We start from the raw sequence: 14,642 nt of genomic DNA on the forward strand, positions 1-14,642 counted from the left end.
GTGTCTCGGCACATAAAACATTATTTACATGGTGTGTCTCTGCAAGTAAAAACCTTTTCCTAGACAAAAAAACCAAAACAAAAGAATTCTTTTTTCTGAATGTTTTCTAACAGTTACCTGCAAGACTAAATGCAATGGAGTGTTTTTGTTTTTACATTACAGCAGGGCTGGGAAATGCACTGCACTGGAGCGGGAGCCATGCAAACAATACAGTTGCAATCCAGCCAGAGGTAGACCATCGAAGCCGCTGGAGCAATGCAGTTGGGGGCGGGGCAGAAGTGGACAGTCTCACAAGGTGCCATATGGCGAAGGAGCCAGCGTAGGCTGTCCGGCAAGCGGGATTGCACAGTGGTGGTGCACAAACATAGTACGGATGGCAGGTAGTGCGGAGCGCGGGGGCGGGGGAAAAAAACAAAATTCGAAGCGCGAGGCGGGGGGCGGGGAGGGGGGTAGAGAGATCCACCAAGGCGGCGATTGATGCAGTGCAATGACAATAGGGAAGCGCCAAGGGCCGGCCGACGCAACGCACTGGAAGCGGGGGGCGGGGGGGAATGAATGCCTAACAAGGGCATCTCCCGCCCGCGCTCCTTCGGAAAGGGAGCGGATAGGATCCTGTGGAGGAGGCTCTGCGGGTGTGCGTGCCTGTGTGACACACGCTCGCCTGTGCGGAGCCCCCGCTACCACCACCGCGCGCTCCAGGCCCTAAGCGGCGCGGGGGATGAGGAGGGTTGGGGGCGGACGGCGAGGGAGGAGCTGGAAGGGGAACGGAAGGAAGAAGCAGCGGCGGCGGCAGCAGCCTATTTGTTGTGTCCGTGGCGCGCGCCTGGCTGCATCCGCTCCAGGCAACCTTTCTCGGCCGTCGCGCGCGCGAGGACCGGCGGAGGGAGGGGGGCGGCCGAGGGAGAGGAGGAGAGGAGCTGGGCGCTGACGTCACGCGGAGCTGTCCCTCAGCACCGGGCCGAGCCGGGCGGGCTCTGGCGGGCCGGGTTCGAGGCCGGGCCGAGCAGGTAGGGGGAACCGCCACGGGAAAGAGGAGGAGAGGGTTGCTGGCTGGGTCTGCTGCTCCTTTGCAGCGCCCCTTGCCGGAGGAGGAAGGGAGACGGAAGGAAAGAGGGGGGGGGAGAGACGTCGCCGCCACCGCTCCTGGGTTGGGAAAAGGGAAGGAGGGCTCGATCGCGGAGAATTAAATGAACGGGATTGTTGGAGAAGGAGAGCAAAAAAGAAAAAAGGGGGGGGGAAGGCGGCGCTGAATGACTGGGAAGCGCACAAAGAGCGAGCTGGGCGCCTCGGCAGCGCTGGGTAAATGCCAGCGGGAGGAAAGCCATGGATGGTCGTGCCTCGCTGTCTCTCCTGCCCGGGGGCAGCAGGCAGTGGGAAGAAGTTGGAGAGGCAGCGGGGTTGAGTTCACGTGGACGCCCGTCACCCGCGCAGCCATGGCGAAGCAGCCCTGAAGGCCGCCGAGCGAGGGGAGAGATGGCCATGAAGCGGGTAGCAGACGGGTACTATTCCAGACTGTCCCTCACACATACCCAACAGGCTTCGCTCGTCCAGTGCTGCGGTGAGCTACACATCACACTTTAGCCAGGCTCAGGGATCATCAGCATTCCCTTACCCCGCTGGAAGGATAGTTCCAAAAAGTGTGTCTGCCTGAAGCTCCTATTACTTCTGGCTTGTGTTGCTTATATGTGATTCCCCGCAGGGAGAACAATAAAAGCCCAGCCTTCTATTTCTAGTTATTAATTAGCATAAACCTATGTCAACAAAGGCTGAGTTTAAAAGAAACAAAAGCAAAATCCTCGATTGGCTGGATAGAAACAATGCCTCCTGCTTCAAAAAGAGAACCATTGTATCCTAAGTCAAGATAGCTATCTGTAGGCATCTATGGGTCCACCAGCCCAGGATCCCCTGGGGACTCCCCTCTTTCCAAACAAAGGGAGTCTGGTGGGCTCCCCAGAAGTCTTTGCAGCTCTGTATCCTAGCAACTCTGCAGCTTCCCTTATACCGGTAGGATCTGCCAGTCCCAAACAAGAATGAAACCTGGTCCAGCTTGTACTAGTGGCAGGAACAAGCTGATAAGTAGAGGAGCAGGCTGAGGTGTAAATGGATGAACAAAGCCAGGTATGTGTCGGGCAGGCAGAGGAGAGAGATGGAATGCAGGCTGGTGGAGCTAATCTACACCAGCCACCATAATGCCAACACAGGAACTACTTCAGAAAAGTTGTGCTTCCTAGAGAGGGGTATGAGTGTGGCTACCTAATTTGGAGCTATCACTGCAGCATCACATTTTCCAGTCCTGCTTTCCATTTGAATTGATAGCAGTCAACATAGGGATTGGGTGTTTTCATCATACTCAATACTTGCAAAACAAAATAAGGAACCCTTTCAAGAAACACCTGCAAGTCCACGGTTGGATGGGCAAGCTTTGTGCTTGGGGATAGAAAAGGTCAGCATGTCTTGCTATGGAATGGGATGGAGTCTGTCAACCAGATTGCAGCATAGGGCTGGCACTGCATGGAGCCAGGCAATGTGAAGAGAGGGTATGGTACGATCATGTGATATTTGCAAGGAACAGGAAAGCATCAGGTTCTTGCAACCTGGCTATGCCCCAGTAAAGTGCATTTCTCCTTTGAACCTGCCCCAATGCCCCATGCTTGATATCCTTCAGACACTCTAGCTACAGGCACAAAACAGCTATCTTATGCTAGGGCCCTCCGTCGGCCACTGAGAGGAGCATAGACAGGAAGATCCTGAGCTAGTCCTTCTCTGGAATCAGAAACTCTTAGGTGCAGGCCACAGGCTCTGGGTAGGGTGTATTTATGTGTGTGTGTGATGCTTGCAGCTGACTTTTGTACCAAGTGTGGTTGATTTGGGTGCTTTCCAATACAAGTGTTACAAAAGCCTTTTTTAAAAAAAATCCTTCCTAGAACTTTATTGCCACCTCTGTGAAAACTCTGCACAGTGTTTCCTTATAGTGCAACTAGTGCAACTAGAAGTACCGGTACCTGCAGGACAGGGCCCTGTCCTGCAGATACTCCTCAAAGTACTACCACTCCCCTGGGTTACTCCCAGGTTAATAGGATTCTCTCATTAGGAGCTTTTCAGAAAGCTGTCACAGTAATCCCAGTGGCAGGAAGAGGATAAGGCGCCAAGGATTCCCTTCCTTATTGCACACAGATCCTATCAGAGTAGGTGTGCCTAACCCTAGCCCAGAAGAAAAGTTCCTAGCTAGTATAACATTGTGCTCTGGCACTTTCCCCTAAAATAAGAACAGCTTGGTTATTCTTGTTTATGCATCCTGCAGCAAAAGGTGAGGCAGTGTCTTCCTAGTCCTTCCACAACTATCCTTACCCCACTCCTACTGAGTAAGAATCCACAACATGCTCAGTCTCATGCCCTCCTCATAGTGTCTTCTGTTGGTATAGACCTGTCTTTCTTTCCTAAAACTTCACATGCAGAGTCTACATTGTCACAACCTTTTCTGATCATCTCCCTTGCTGAGAGAACCTAGGATTGCAGTATTGGGCACAGCTCCTTTGTGGAGTGACCTGGTTTCCAGGACTATCCCAGACATACTCCAATCAGGTTTCCAGGAAGTGGTATGAAGAAAGTTCCTCTGCCTCCCTATTCCTCTTCTCTATGAAATAATCAAGATTACATTTGTATGAAAAGGTCAGTCTCCTTGCTCTAGTTGAGGGCGAAAAGGTTGCGTAGGTTGATGTATCACATGAAGAGAGCCTGTAGGAAAGTGGGCACTCTTGCCCTCAATCACTGTGGAAGAGGATTCATCCAGTTCCTGGACTGCAGTTGAGCCAGTTGGCCTGGAACCCACAGCAGGGTCATGATTCTCCTCTAGCTGCCTTGTGGGTGGGGAGCAACACTCAAATATATTAAACACTAAAAAGTATCAAGATTTGAGTTTCCCGGCTCCCGCAGAGGAGAGGAAAGGACACATGCTGTGGTACCTGGTGTCAGCCTGGGCAGAACCTTGTTTGTTCAGATACACACTTCTTAACAGGGTTTATAGATCGAGAGCCACTCCTTACAGAACAGGTATCTGTGTCTGTATCAGAGCCACTTCTGGGCCCATAGCAGGCATTAGCTAGCTGTGAACTGCATTGGCCTTTCTTCCTCCCTAGGCAACAGGACCACGTGGAAAGAGGGAGATTAGAGTAACTGCCAGGGATTTGGTGCGGAGTGGGGGGGGGAGCTGGAAAGACTCTGCCACAGAGAAAAACAAATTGGAGCTTGTCTAGAGATAAACTGTTAAGGGCTGGATTTTCCACATTTAGGTTTGGAACGATTTTGGCAGATAGCTGCTGGCATGATGCCAAGTGTTGCTGTTTGGGAACAAGAGCATGACAGTTTGTTTGTGTCAACTCCATGGATCTGTGTGATTTTCAGAGATATAAACTAGGTGAGTGGTTTCTTTTGACTGAGTCTTGTTATGGTAGAAATGTGGAGGTTCACCAAGCTTCAACTATGCAAGCTTCCATGTTATACAGATATGACTAGTTCAACATCTTGCATATTGATATACCAACAAAAAGTTGGTTAGCATTGGACTAGATGATTCTCAGGAATCCCTTTCCCACTCTACAATTCTATGATTCTACTTTGCATTTTAGTAGCAATTTTTTTGCTCTGAGACCCACATGGTGGCAACACATTATTGATTTTAAAGTTGCTATCTCATGTGCACTTACTTGAATTAAATGGGCTTTCTAAGTAAACACTCATTAGAGTGGACCAGAATTCCAATCCAGGAGCAAAGTGCTCAACAAGAGATCCTGGCATAAACCATGTACACAAACCAAGCATTCTGCTCCCACTTTTCCTAAACCAGCTTACATGTTCAGTGGCAGCATACCTCTGAACACACTTTAAAAGAAGATTAGACAAATTCATGGAGGATAAGGCTATCAGTGGGTTATAGCCATGATGGCTATGTTTTTCCTCCACTGTTGGAGGCAGTATGCCTCTGAATATGTCACCAGGGAGCACAAATAAAGAGGGCACTGTTGTACTCAGGTACTGCTTGCAGGCTTCCCTGGGGCATTTGGTTGGCCACTGTGAGAACAGGATGCTGGAATTGATGGGCCTATGGTCTGATCCAGCAGGACTGCTCTTACATTCTTAAATGCTAAGAATAAACAACAGGAAAGGGCTGCTGCCCTCCAGTTCTGCTTTGGGGCTTCTTGCAAGCATTGGCTGGCCACAGGATGCTGGGATACTGTAGATGGAGCTTTGGTTTAATCCGCCATATGTCTTATGGTCTTACATTTTCAATTATATTTAGAAACTGTTTTTAATGACATGGACTACAGAAGTTTGTAGGAGGAACTACATTGGCCACAGTTGTGGGCCACCTAGGATGCCTGGATTACCTGGCTCAGTTACACTGTTTATCATGGACCATTCCTGATTGTGGGGCAGGTGAATGTATAGCAACCCCCCTACAGATCAGTCAGTTTCCCACTGATGTCACTTGATGGAAAATCCTACATGGCACCTGGGATTCTGAAGATGTTGGGAATGAGCCCAGCACACCCCTAATTTAAATCCCAATGTGTGGCTATTAACTCCGCATTTGTTAAGAGCCTGCCTCAATTTTGCCCATTTCACTACTGTCAGGCAGCCCTCTGTTTTCTGCAGGGACAAGTGTGAAAGCAACTTTCTGTTAGTTTTGATTATCACTTCCCTTTGAATGGTATACAGTATTTACTTTGCATCTCTTGATCCAGCTTGTCTGAATACTGTGTGACATGATTCATTGATCATGGGGTGGTGATCAACCAGATAGTGATGATACAGGGGGAATACAGATGGCTGTGTAACAATTTGCCTTGCCAGTCATCTGTGATCTTCTACCAGGGGGTGAGGAGGGTCCATTATTCCCATTGCTTCCCTAGATTTCTGACAGGGAATGGATGTGGGGGGAGTTGTCTTCATTGCTAGCATAAGAACATAATAGTCCTGCTGGATCAGGTCAATGGCCCATCTGGTCTAGCATCCTGTTCTCACTGTGGCTGATCAGACGCCCATGGAAAGTCCACAAACAGGAGCTGGCTACAATAGTACCTTCCCCACTTGCGATTCCCAGTGACTGGGATTCAAAGGCATATTGTCTCCGACACTGGAGACATAACATGAAGCCAGAAGCCACTGATATCTTCCATGGATCTGTCTAATACCCTTTTAAAGCCTATAGCAGGACGTTATGGATGACCAGCTTGTCAAATGGTTACATGCCTACCGTAGTAAAGCTTCCATTGGCAAATGACTGGCTACGTTCTCCATACAGTGGGCAGCTTTGACTTGAGGTGACAACAGAAATTGAAGTTGCTTTGTCTCTGTGTGTTGAGCTGTGGAGGGGGAAAGTCCAAAGTTCTTAGTGTCAGCCGTTCTCGGTGTAACCCACATACCTAGAAGATTTACTTGCTGACATCAAATATTGTATATGTTGTTGTTGTTGTTTGAATGAAAGTAAACCTTAGATCCTCCTAAGAATAAGAACTGGGTTAGCACAGTCCTCCTCAGGCAGTGCCATTCTCTGGATCTGTAGCTCCCTTTCCATGTCACAAGGGTCACCAGCTCCTGCCAAGCCAGGAGCCACTTGGGAGTGGGAAGCGCTAGGATGAGCTGTTCTGTCCTGTGACACAAGTTGTGTCTGTGGTTGCACTAATAGTGTGTGCATCGTAGCCCCTTTTTTATCTCTGCCAATGGTAATGTGGGGGTTTCAGAGGATGTTTGAGGGCTATCAAGTGTCTGGGGAGCCAGCAGGGAGGACACATATTTGGAATAAGGGCCATTGACACACGGCTTTTTGGGGGGGGGCAGGGGGTTGCAGGTGGGATAAAAACTGAAGAGAATCGGGGGGGGGGGGTGAGAGAGAAGTAAAATCACATTCCAAGAGCGGGCGGGGCTTCGTGAGGAAAAAGCCGAGTTGCTGAAACAAAGCGAAAAAGATATAGCCGAGGAGAAGGCCGGCGTTTGGTAATTTCTCAGCATCCAATGGGGAAATGACTTGTTTTCCTTAGCAACAGAGAGTGCACCAATCCGTAGGCAGCATGCTTTCAGTACTAGCGGCCATTGGCGTTGGCGGCAGCGGGGAAGGGGGAATGGGAGACAGACAGACATGCAGACAGAGGCGGCGGGGAGAGGGGGACGCGCGCACATTGGGGTGAGATTTCCCAGGCTCCTGACCTGCTTGTGGTTAACATGGAAGTGCGGCGGAGAGGCCAAGCCGGTCTCCAGCCACGCTTTCATCAAGTCTCCTCACCATCCCCATGCCACTGAGCCGCTACCCTGCAAACACGGTTCTTCTGTGCTGGAGTGTGTGAAAGGGGGCATTAGCTACAATGCTTCCGAAAACCTTACCTGTCTGGAAGTGGGTCCAGAAACACCCCACCCCAAACCTCAGCTGCATCATTAGAGTGTCCTGCCCTGTCTTACTTGGGGGCTGCTGGAGTGGGGAGGGCTCGGCTCGTGCTGGACGGATCTGAGCACGTGTGAGCAAAAGAGAACGAACACAAAAGGCTTTTCTCTGTTGTGCCTGCCAGCCTGCAATCCATCAGAAATGAGGAAATGGGGAGGGGTTGGGGTGCGGACAGTGTTCTAGCCTACAACAGCACCCAGGGACTCTCTAATCCGCATTTGCAGCTGCTTTCCAAGGCTGAACATCGGAGGTAAAGGGGAAGGAAGATGCTTCAGCCGACTAAGCAGTCCTCCTTTGTCTTCAGAGCTGCTCTCAGCCAGCCATCCCGCACACAGGGTTAATGAAACTCAAATCTCTGGCAGATGCTTTCCCGAAGTGCTACATCTCCCTCTTTGGTGACTCATTCTCCTACCCCACAGGTTCTTTGAGGAAGAAGGTGGGGTGGGGGTGTTTTTGGAAGTGGGGGAGCATGTGCGTTGTTAAAAGTATCATCTGTTCTTTGCTCGGTTGCCGTGGAGACCATACGGTGGCGATTCTCTTTATAGCCACACACACACCCCACCGCCCCGCTTTTCCATTTTGGAAAGTTGTTGTCCTATCCCTTGCTCAGCGCCCTCCTCTTCCCCCCAGCATTGCTTTGATTCCATTCCCGACATGGAATATGCTGCTAAGCTCCCTGGCAGGCTGAGGCTGGGGTGACTCAGTGAGATTGGTACTCCTGGGACAGAGGTGGAGAAAGATCAACGGGAATCCTAGAGGCCCAGCTAGGATGCTTGGCCTGCTCTGCCCCTTGCATAATATATTGCCAACACTCAAACCATCTTTTTGCCTGCCAGGAATGACTAGTTGGACTTGGCTTGGGGCCCAGGGAGTTGGTGGGTGTTCCAATCTCTAATCTCGTCACTTTTTAAAAAAAACCTCATTGCAGCCTCCAGAAAAGTGGGAGTTGTTTCTTAATGAGTGGAACAGCCCTGCAGAGTGCGGAAGACATTATGCCTTCAGGTCTCACCTTTTTTGTCCCATCCGCCCTCAATTTCTCTCTCTCTCTCTCTCCACAGATGGAAACAATGCCATGAGACAGCATCCCCCGCAGGTGACGGGGAGGGAGTGGGGAGCCTGACATTGCCCCAGGAGACCCTGAAGAGCCATGACGTCAACGGTACAGACCCTGCGTTTCCCGCTGCTGCCGCACGTGCCAAACCAAGACGAGACATACAACTGTGAGGAGGAGATTGAGCGGCGCTACCAAGTGGTACCCTCGGTGGTCTGCGCCATGTGCTGCCTCTTTGGGATCATCTACTGCTTCTTTGGTGAGAGGGGGTTTGGGTGGGTCTGTTCTAGGTGCCTGGAGGACAGTTTGAGCTGAGGCATGGGGGCAAAGGAGATCAATTAACTCAATGCCCTTATGAGGCCCAGGGAGCCCATTCCACCCAAAACCAGCCCTGTGTCACAGTATGTCTGTAACAGGCATGAAGTGGGACTCATGCTCATGAAATACTCTCAGTAATAATCCGTTGAGCTTGCACTCAAAACTATGGGGGGCATTTTTGAATATGCATGTTTAGGATGAGGCTTCTAGGGAGATGGAAAAGGCAGGTTCCCAATTTTTGTAGCCTCCCGCTAGCTTGTTCTATTAGTCCTCCCCGTTCAACACCTAATGCACTAAACAAGTGAGGGGGTTGATTTATATTTTGATCATTATAATTTTGATATGCAATATGCTAACAGTTTGAATATTGGGGGGGTTGGGAAATAAACCTAATGTAATTCCAAGCTGTTCCAACAGCAGAGAGCTGTGTTAATGCTTTTGATTCTACAGAAGACACCCAAGTGGGTGCTTTAGCCTGCATGGGTCCTTGCCAGTCCATGTGACTTATAGGAACTAGTATTGGTTTTCCAGACTGCAGCAGCGTCCCAGGAGAAAAAGCTAGCACTGGCTTTCCCTGAGATACTGTTGTGCACCCACTTATGCATTAAACAGATCAGTTGGGAGTGTGGGGAATGTTCATGTAAGGCAGCATGCTCTTTGAAGCCCTGGATATTAGGACTCCCCAACCTCCACTAGATATCCCTTTGTGATATAAGCACAGAATATCTTTCTCTGTGTGTAAGTGTAGGGCATTCCGAAGGTATTCTGCATAAGCCTCCTAAGTCAGAGGCCAAGACTTTCAGTGCAGGTGGCTCAAAGGAATGTGGATAGCCTGTCCTGCTCAATCAAACAGATGGGCAACCCGTCCTGTGTCCCTGACTGCAGCAACAGCCGCTAGCAACCATTTCTTCCTTTCCTCAGGGTACCGATGCTTCAAGGCGGTGATGTTCCTGACAGGACTGATGTTTGGCTCCGTGATCATCTTCATGCTGTGCTACAAAGAGCGGGTGCTGGACACCCAGCTGAGTGTTGAGGCCTCCGTGGGCATTGGGCTGGGCATCGGGGTGCTCTGTGGGCTGGTGACCATGCTTGTGCGCAGTGTTGGGCTCTTCATGGTTGGGCTGCTGCTGGGGCTGCTGCTGGCGGTGGCTGCGCTGGTGGTGATGGAGCAGTTCTACCACCCACCTACTGTCTGGATCCCCATCGGTTTGCTGCTTGGCATGGGCATGCTGTGTGCGGTGCTCACCTTGCAGTGGCAGCGCCTCTTCACCACGCTCTCCACGGCTGTCTTCGGCAGTGCCGTCATGACCGCCACCGCCGACTACTTTGTCGAGCTCTTCCTGCTGCTGCAGTACGTCTACGAGCGCGTCAAGGTAGCTCCTGCCCGCCCAATCTGCTGGTACAGCTGGGTCATCTTGGGCACTTGGCCAGTCCTGGCATTGTTGGGCGTCCTGGTGCAGTGGAAAGTCACGGCAGAGGGATATTCCCACACGGAAGGTGAGTGCAGTGCAACAGGGTGGATAGGAAGGGGGGTGGACATTGGCGTAAAATTTGAACTGTCATCTTCACTTGCCTGTGGTTCTTCTTGCCAGAAGGAAAACCTTAGTGATTTCAGCCAGGAAGACAGGTTGTGTCCCAGCTGTGGTTATAAACTGGGAGCCATCTTGAAGTTCCCTTTTCCACAAATTTGGCTGAGGGAGAGGGGAAAAGACACACAAGTCTGCCCCCTAACAATTAAATTGAGGGTTATTTTTTTATCTTTTGTTAAGGATTTAGCAGAAATTAACCAATTAATGCTTTGAACCCTTATTCTGAGTTACAGAGGGTACATCTTTTCTCTGAGGGCTAAACTACATAATGCATCCAAAGAGATATACAGTAGTTGCAACAAGCCTGTTAGCAGGTGATGCCTTGTATGAAAAGCATGAATCATGCTCAGCCACCTTGAGACTCCTGCTGTAGTGAAAGGAGGCTAGTTCCCTTAGGTAGCAAATGCTGCTATATGTGCTGGCACCTCATTTATCTCAGTGGCAGCTCCCTGGAATAAAAATGGTTTGGAACTTTGCACCTTGAGGCTACAGGTGCATTCCCCAGTCACCACACCTAATACTTCATGTTGGCTCTGCCAATTATGAATTTACCTGGTTATGGGAGGTGGTATCTCAACTCTGCTTTTGGCTTTCACTTCATCCCACAGCAAAGCATTCCAGTAGTGGCATCTGCTTGGTACCTTGGGCCACCCCTTCTGACCACACTCCCTTCTCTTCTCTCTCCTGCCCCACCTCCCCACCCCACAGTGATTATCAGTCGGCAGCAGCGGCGTGTTCAGCTGATGCGGATCAAGCAACGAGAAGAGCGCAAGGAGAAAAAGAAGAAGAGGCGACCACACCCCCACCCACATGTGCAACACAAGGCCCACCCACCGGAGCCTGCCTACCGTCGCAAGCCTAATCCTGTGCGCCGATTTGATGGGGATGTGCTCTCCCCAGTGAGTCAATGCCAGTGCCCTCCTGCACAGGGCTAGGGGGTGGGGGTGGGACTGTATGTATTACACTGCAAAGAATCAAGCTCCCTAGGGGTAAAGACTGATGGGAGTCAACTTGCTCCCAGTTCTATTCCTCCAGGCTTTCCTGCTTTGTTTCCTTTGCTTTTGGATCATCAGTGACACACTTCCGCCTTAAGAGCCAGCCCTGTCAGTCATGCGTCCCACATTCAGAAACCCATCTGTATAGGACAGAAGTGTTTCTGCCTTCTGCACCCTTTGCTTCCCACACTCCATACGGACTATCTGTATGGAATTCCCATAGAGAGAGGAGCAGGGAAACAGTTCGGTGGGACTCCCAGCACTGTTGGCCACTCCCACCCACCCCATTGATGCCTCTATATGCAGGAAGCCCAGTGCGAGACAAGAACACCATGGCATAACATATATGGAGGGGAAATGGGTAGAGAAAATTTGTCCAAGTTCTGCTTTTTGCTCTACATTTGGCAGTTTCAGTTGGGAACCAAAAACAGAGCTCTGTGTCTCTTAACATTTTCTTTGTGTGTCTCTGGAAGTTCTCCTCAACCCATGGAGGATTCTCTGCCTAGTACAAATAGTGTTGTCAGGTGGTCCTTGGGGAGCTTTGCTAATTGATGTGGGGGAAAGGTAGTGACTTTCTCATGACATAGCAGAATAACAGGGTGATCTTTAAATGAAAGTGAACATGCTTAACTATGCCAGCCAATGCATACACCCAGTAAGTCTCTTATCAATTCATTCACAAAGTCTTCCCAAGTACAAATAGCTCAGGACAAGCTGTGCTCTGTTGTGGCACTCTTCCTGTACTAGGGTGTTGAGCTTTGTAGAAAACTAAGGTATTGTGATCTGTTCAAAATTGCAAGGTAACAGGGCTCTGGCAGTGTCCCAGTATGGCCAAGATGGAACGTGTGAATGGCAGACACGCATTCTTAAACTTTTATGGACAGGCACCATAGAATATTGAATGGCTGTCTGGGGCTTCAGGACATATGCAGATTATCTGTCTAATAATGCACATCTGCTGTTCACACTTTTACGGTTCACACCTCACTGTGAAGCAGCCCTTAGTTTTCCTGGTCACAGCACAGAGAGGCAAACCTCAGCCTCCCTACCAGTCATTTCCAGCAGGACCAGAAGCTCCTCCTACCCGTACCCCAGGAAGCACTATGAGCCCTTTCCAGTAGATGGGGGAGAAAATAAATCCTATTACATCTCAAGGCGTTGTGTGGAAGAACAGCTGGTTCTTGGTTACTTGCAAAGAGAGGGTGATATGGCAGCCATTAGGAAGGGCCTTGTCCCAGGAATTGAGGTAGGAAGAGGCTGGACCTGCCCAAAGCATTCAGGAGCAAGTCACAGGCAAGTCCTTCCACACAGGGAAGTTTCAATCACAGATGGGGGATGGAGGCAGCACCCTCATCTTCTGCTTTCCTCCTCCTTGTAGAGCTACATACAGAGCTTCCGGGAGCGGCAGACGGGATCCTCTCTCAACAGCCTTCTGGCCAACGCTCATGCCGCCATTGACATTGACTATGACTGTGGCTCCACCGTGCCCCTGACAACGGGCTCTGGCCCTGCAATGCGGGTATAGTGCAGCACCTCCCGCCAGGTCACAAGGACGCTGCCCTCTCATGGTCACACAGGTCAGGCCATGTGGGCTTAGCCTAGCGCCTGTGTTCCCGTGAGGACTTGCAGATACTCTTTGCTGGCATTCATAGACCTGGCCTGGACATGCAGTTGTAGCCCAGTTTCTCTCACACTGCAAGGATATGCGGAATTCTCCCCAGTGCAACTCTGGCTCCGGCTAAGCCGCCCTGCAACAAGGGGCAAGGAAAGCGTACATGAGCACGTGCTTGGGGCAAAGGGCTGAAGAGAGACCTGGTTGCTAACCCACCCGAGCCAGGACTGCAGAATGCAGTGAAGGGTGGAAAGGAAAGAGCCAATCGCCTGCATGAAAATGACAAGTAACTGTCAACATTCCCCACCCACCACTGTTGGAGTGACTCATAGATGGAGGGGCCAACGGGGTGTTCCTGTGCTGTTGTCTTGCCACACGATGGACCCACTCCTTGTCCTGGAGTTTTGTCTTTACCTGAACTGACCCCCTGCAAGGACTATTTCAGGGCACAAGTGGTAGGATTTGACTCAGTTCACTCTAGTCTGGCTGGGGCAGCCAGCTCAGGGAAATGGGGTCCTCTGTGCCCTGGGCCCCTTGCCCATACCAGTGCCTGGCATACTGTTTGAATGGGCAACTCAAGGAGGGAAGGGAGGAGGGAGGGGTGGGCATCTGGGCCACCTGGGCTGGGCTGTCTGACTGTTGAAGTGTGCAAGTGTGAGTGTGTGAGCGTGTGTGTGTGTGTGTGGTGGAGCTGGAGCAAGTATGGGGCATTCGGCTGGTATCCAGGCAATGAGCCTTTTCGATACCCCCCTCCTACTTCCCCTTCCCCCTGTTCCTCATTCTGGAGTGAGGGTCAGGATAGTCAGGGGACTGGGGGGGATCATCCATGTACATATTCTTGTTGCAGTTATTTGTATTAATTTATTATTGACAAAGAGCTGGGCCTGAAGAGCTCTGCTGGACCCTGGGTTGGGGGGCAGGGTCCTGCGGTCTTCTTATCTTTCCATTCAGGCCCATGCCTGGGGATGGGTGTCACCTTTTTTTACCCTACCTAGCCTCAAAGAGCTGGGGTGGGAGTGTCCCCCTGCACAGAAGCCTGTCAAAGTGTGGTGGTCCCCACATTTGGAGCTTGTCTCGTTACCTATCGTGTGGGAGGTGGGGGCTGTGAGTCTCTCAGTGTCTCCATCTTTAAGGGGACAGGAGCAGGGAAGATTCACCATCTGTTTCAGGATGGGAGCAAGAGAGGGTCCAGCATAGCTCAGAAAAGCCTCTCCTTCATGGAGAAACTGCATGTTTCTGTCACCAATCGCCACTGTTGTCACCACAGAAACCTTGCACTCTCGTTTTTCTTTGTTTTGTCCTCTCTTTCTCTTTCTCTTTGTATATGTGCCAAACGCTGCCGGGCTGCGGCTGCGCAAGTAAAAAAAAAAAAGCCTTTCAGAGTAGCCTCTCCATGAATGAAATGGGCCACAAGTGTTGGACTGCGGCACAAACACTACCACACATGCATGAGCTTGGATCTTGGATATGGGCATGCGGCAAGCCTGGACTGGGCACAGAAGGAGAATGAGGGTGAGGAATGGGGTCCACAACTTGAGGCAGCATGCGCAGCAGACCTTGAACCAGAAGAGATCCTGAGCCGCCACTTCTTTCTGCATGGCAGTAGCATGGCAAACAATGGGTCTGTGTACATGGTGGTGGT

At 50.7% G+C, this 14,642-nt stretch overlaps 1 protein-coding gene across 5 annotated transcripts; it reads left to right on the top strand.

The window, feature by feature from the left end:
• The first annotated feature begins 268 nt into the window (after positions 1-268).
• Positions 269-14,380, top strand: TMEM198 (transmembrane protein 198). 5 transcript variants are annotated; one of them, XM_088653086.1, is made up of 6 exons: positions 750-1,007; positions 4,290-4,414; positions 8,494-8,745; positions 9,726-10,301; positions 11,102-11,292; positions 12,767-14,380. In XM_088653086.1, the coding sequence occupies exons 3-6, from the start codon at positions 8,583-8,585 to the stop codon at positions 12,911-12,913; spliced, it is 1,077 nt and encodes a 358-aa protein (XP_088509212.1). In that variant the 5' UTR covers positions 750-1,007; positions 4,290-4,414; positions 8,494-8,582; the 3' UTR covers positions 12,914-14,380. The 5 variants fall into 5 exon arrangements, with proteins under 5 accessions (XP_034982551.1, XP_088509223.1, XP_034982542.1 ...); XM_035126660.3 differs by lacking the exons at positions 750-1,007; positions 4,290-4,414 and adding an exon at positions 269-380; XM_088653097.1 differs by lacking the exons at positions 750-1,007; positions 4,290-4,414 and adding an exon at positions 274-367.
• Positions 14,381-14,642: the final 262 nt, after the last annotated feature.

Source organism: Zootoca vivipara, chromosome 1, assembly GCF_965207765.1.
Source record: "Zootoca vivipara chromosome 1, rZooViv2.hap1.1, whole genome shotgun sequence".
In the NCBI taxonomy this organism is placed as follows: Eukaryota; Metazoa; Chordata; class Lepidosauria; order Squamata; family Lacertidae; genus Zootoca; species Zootoca vivipara.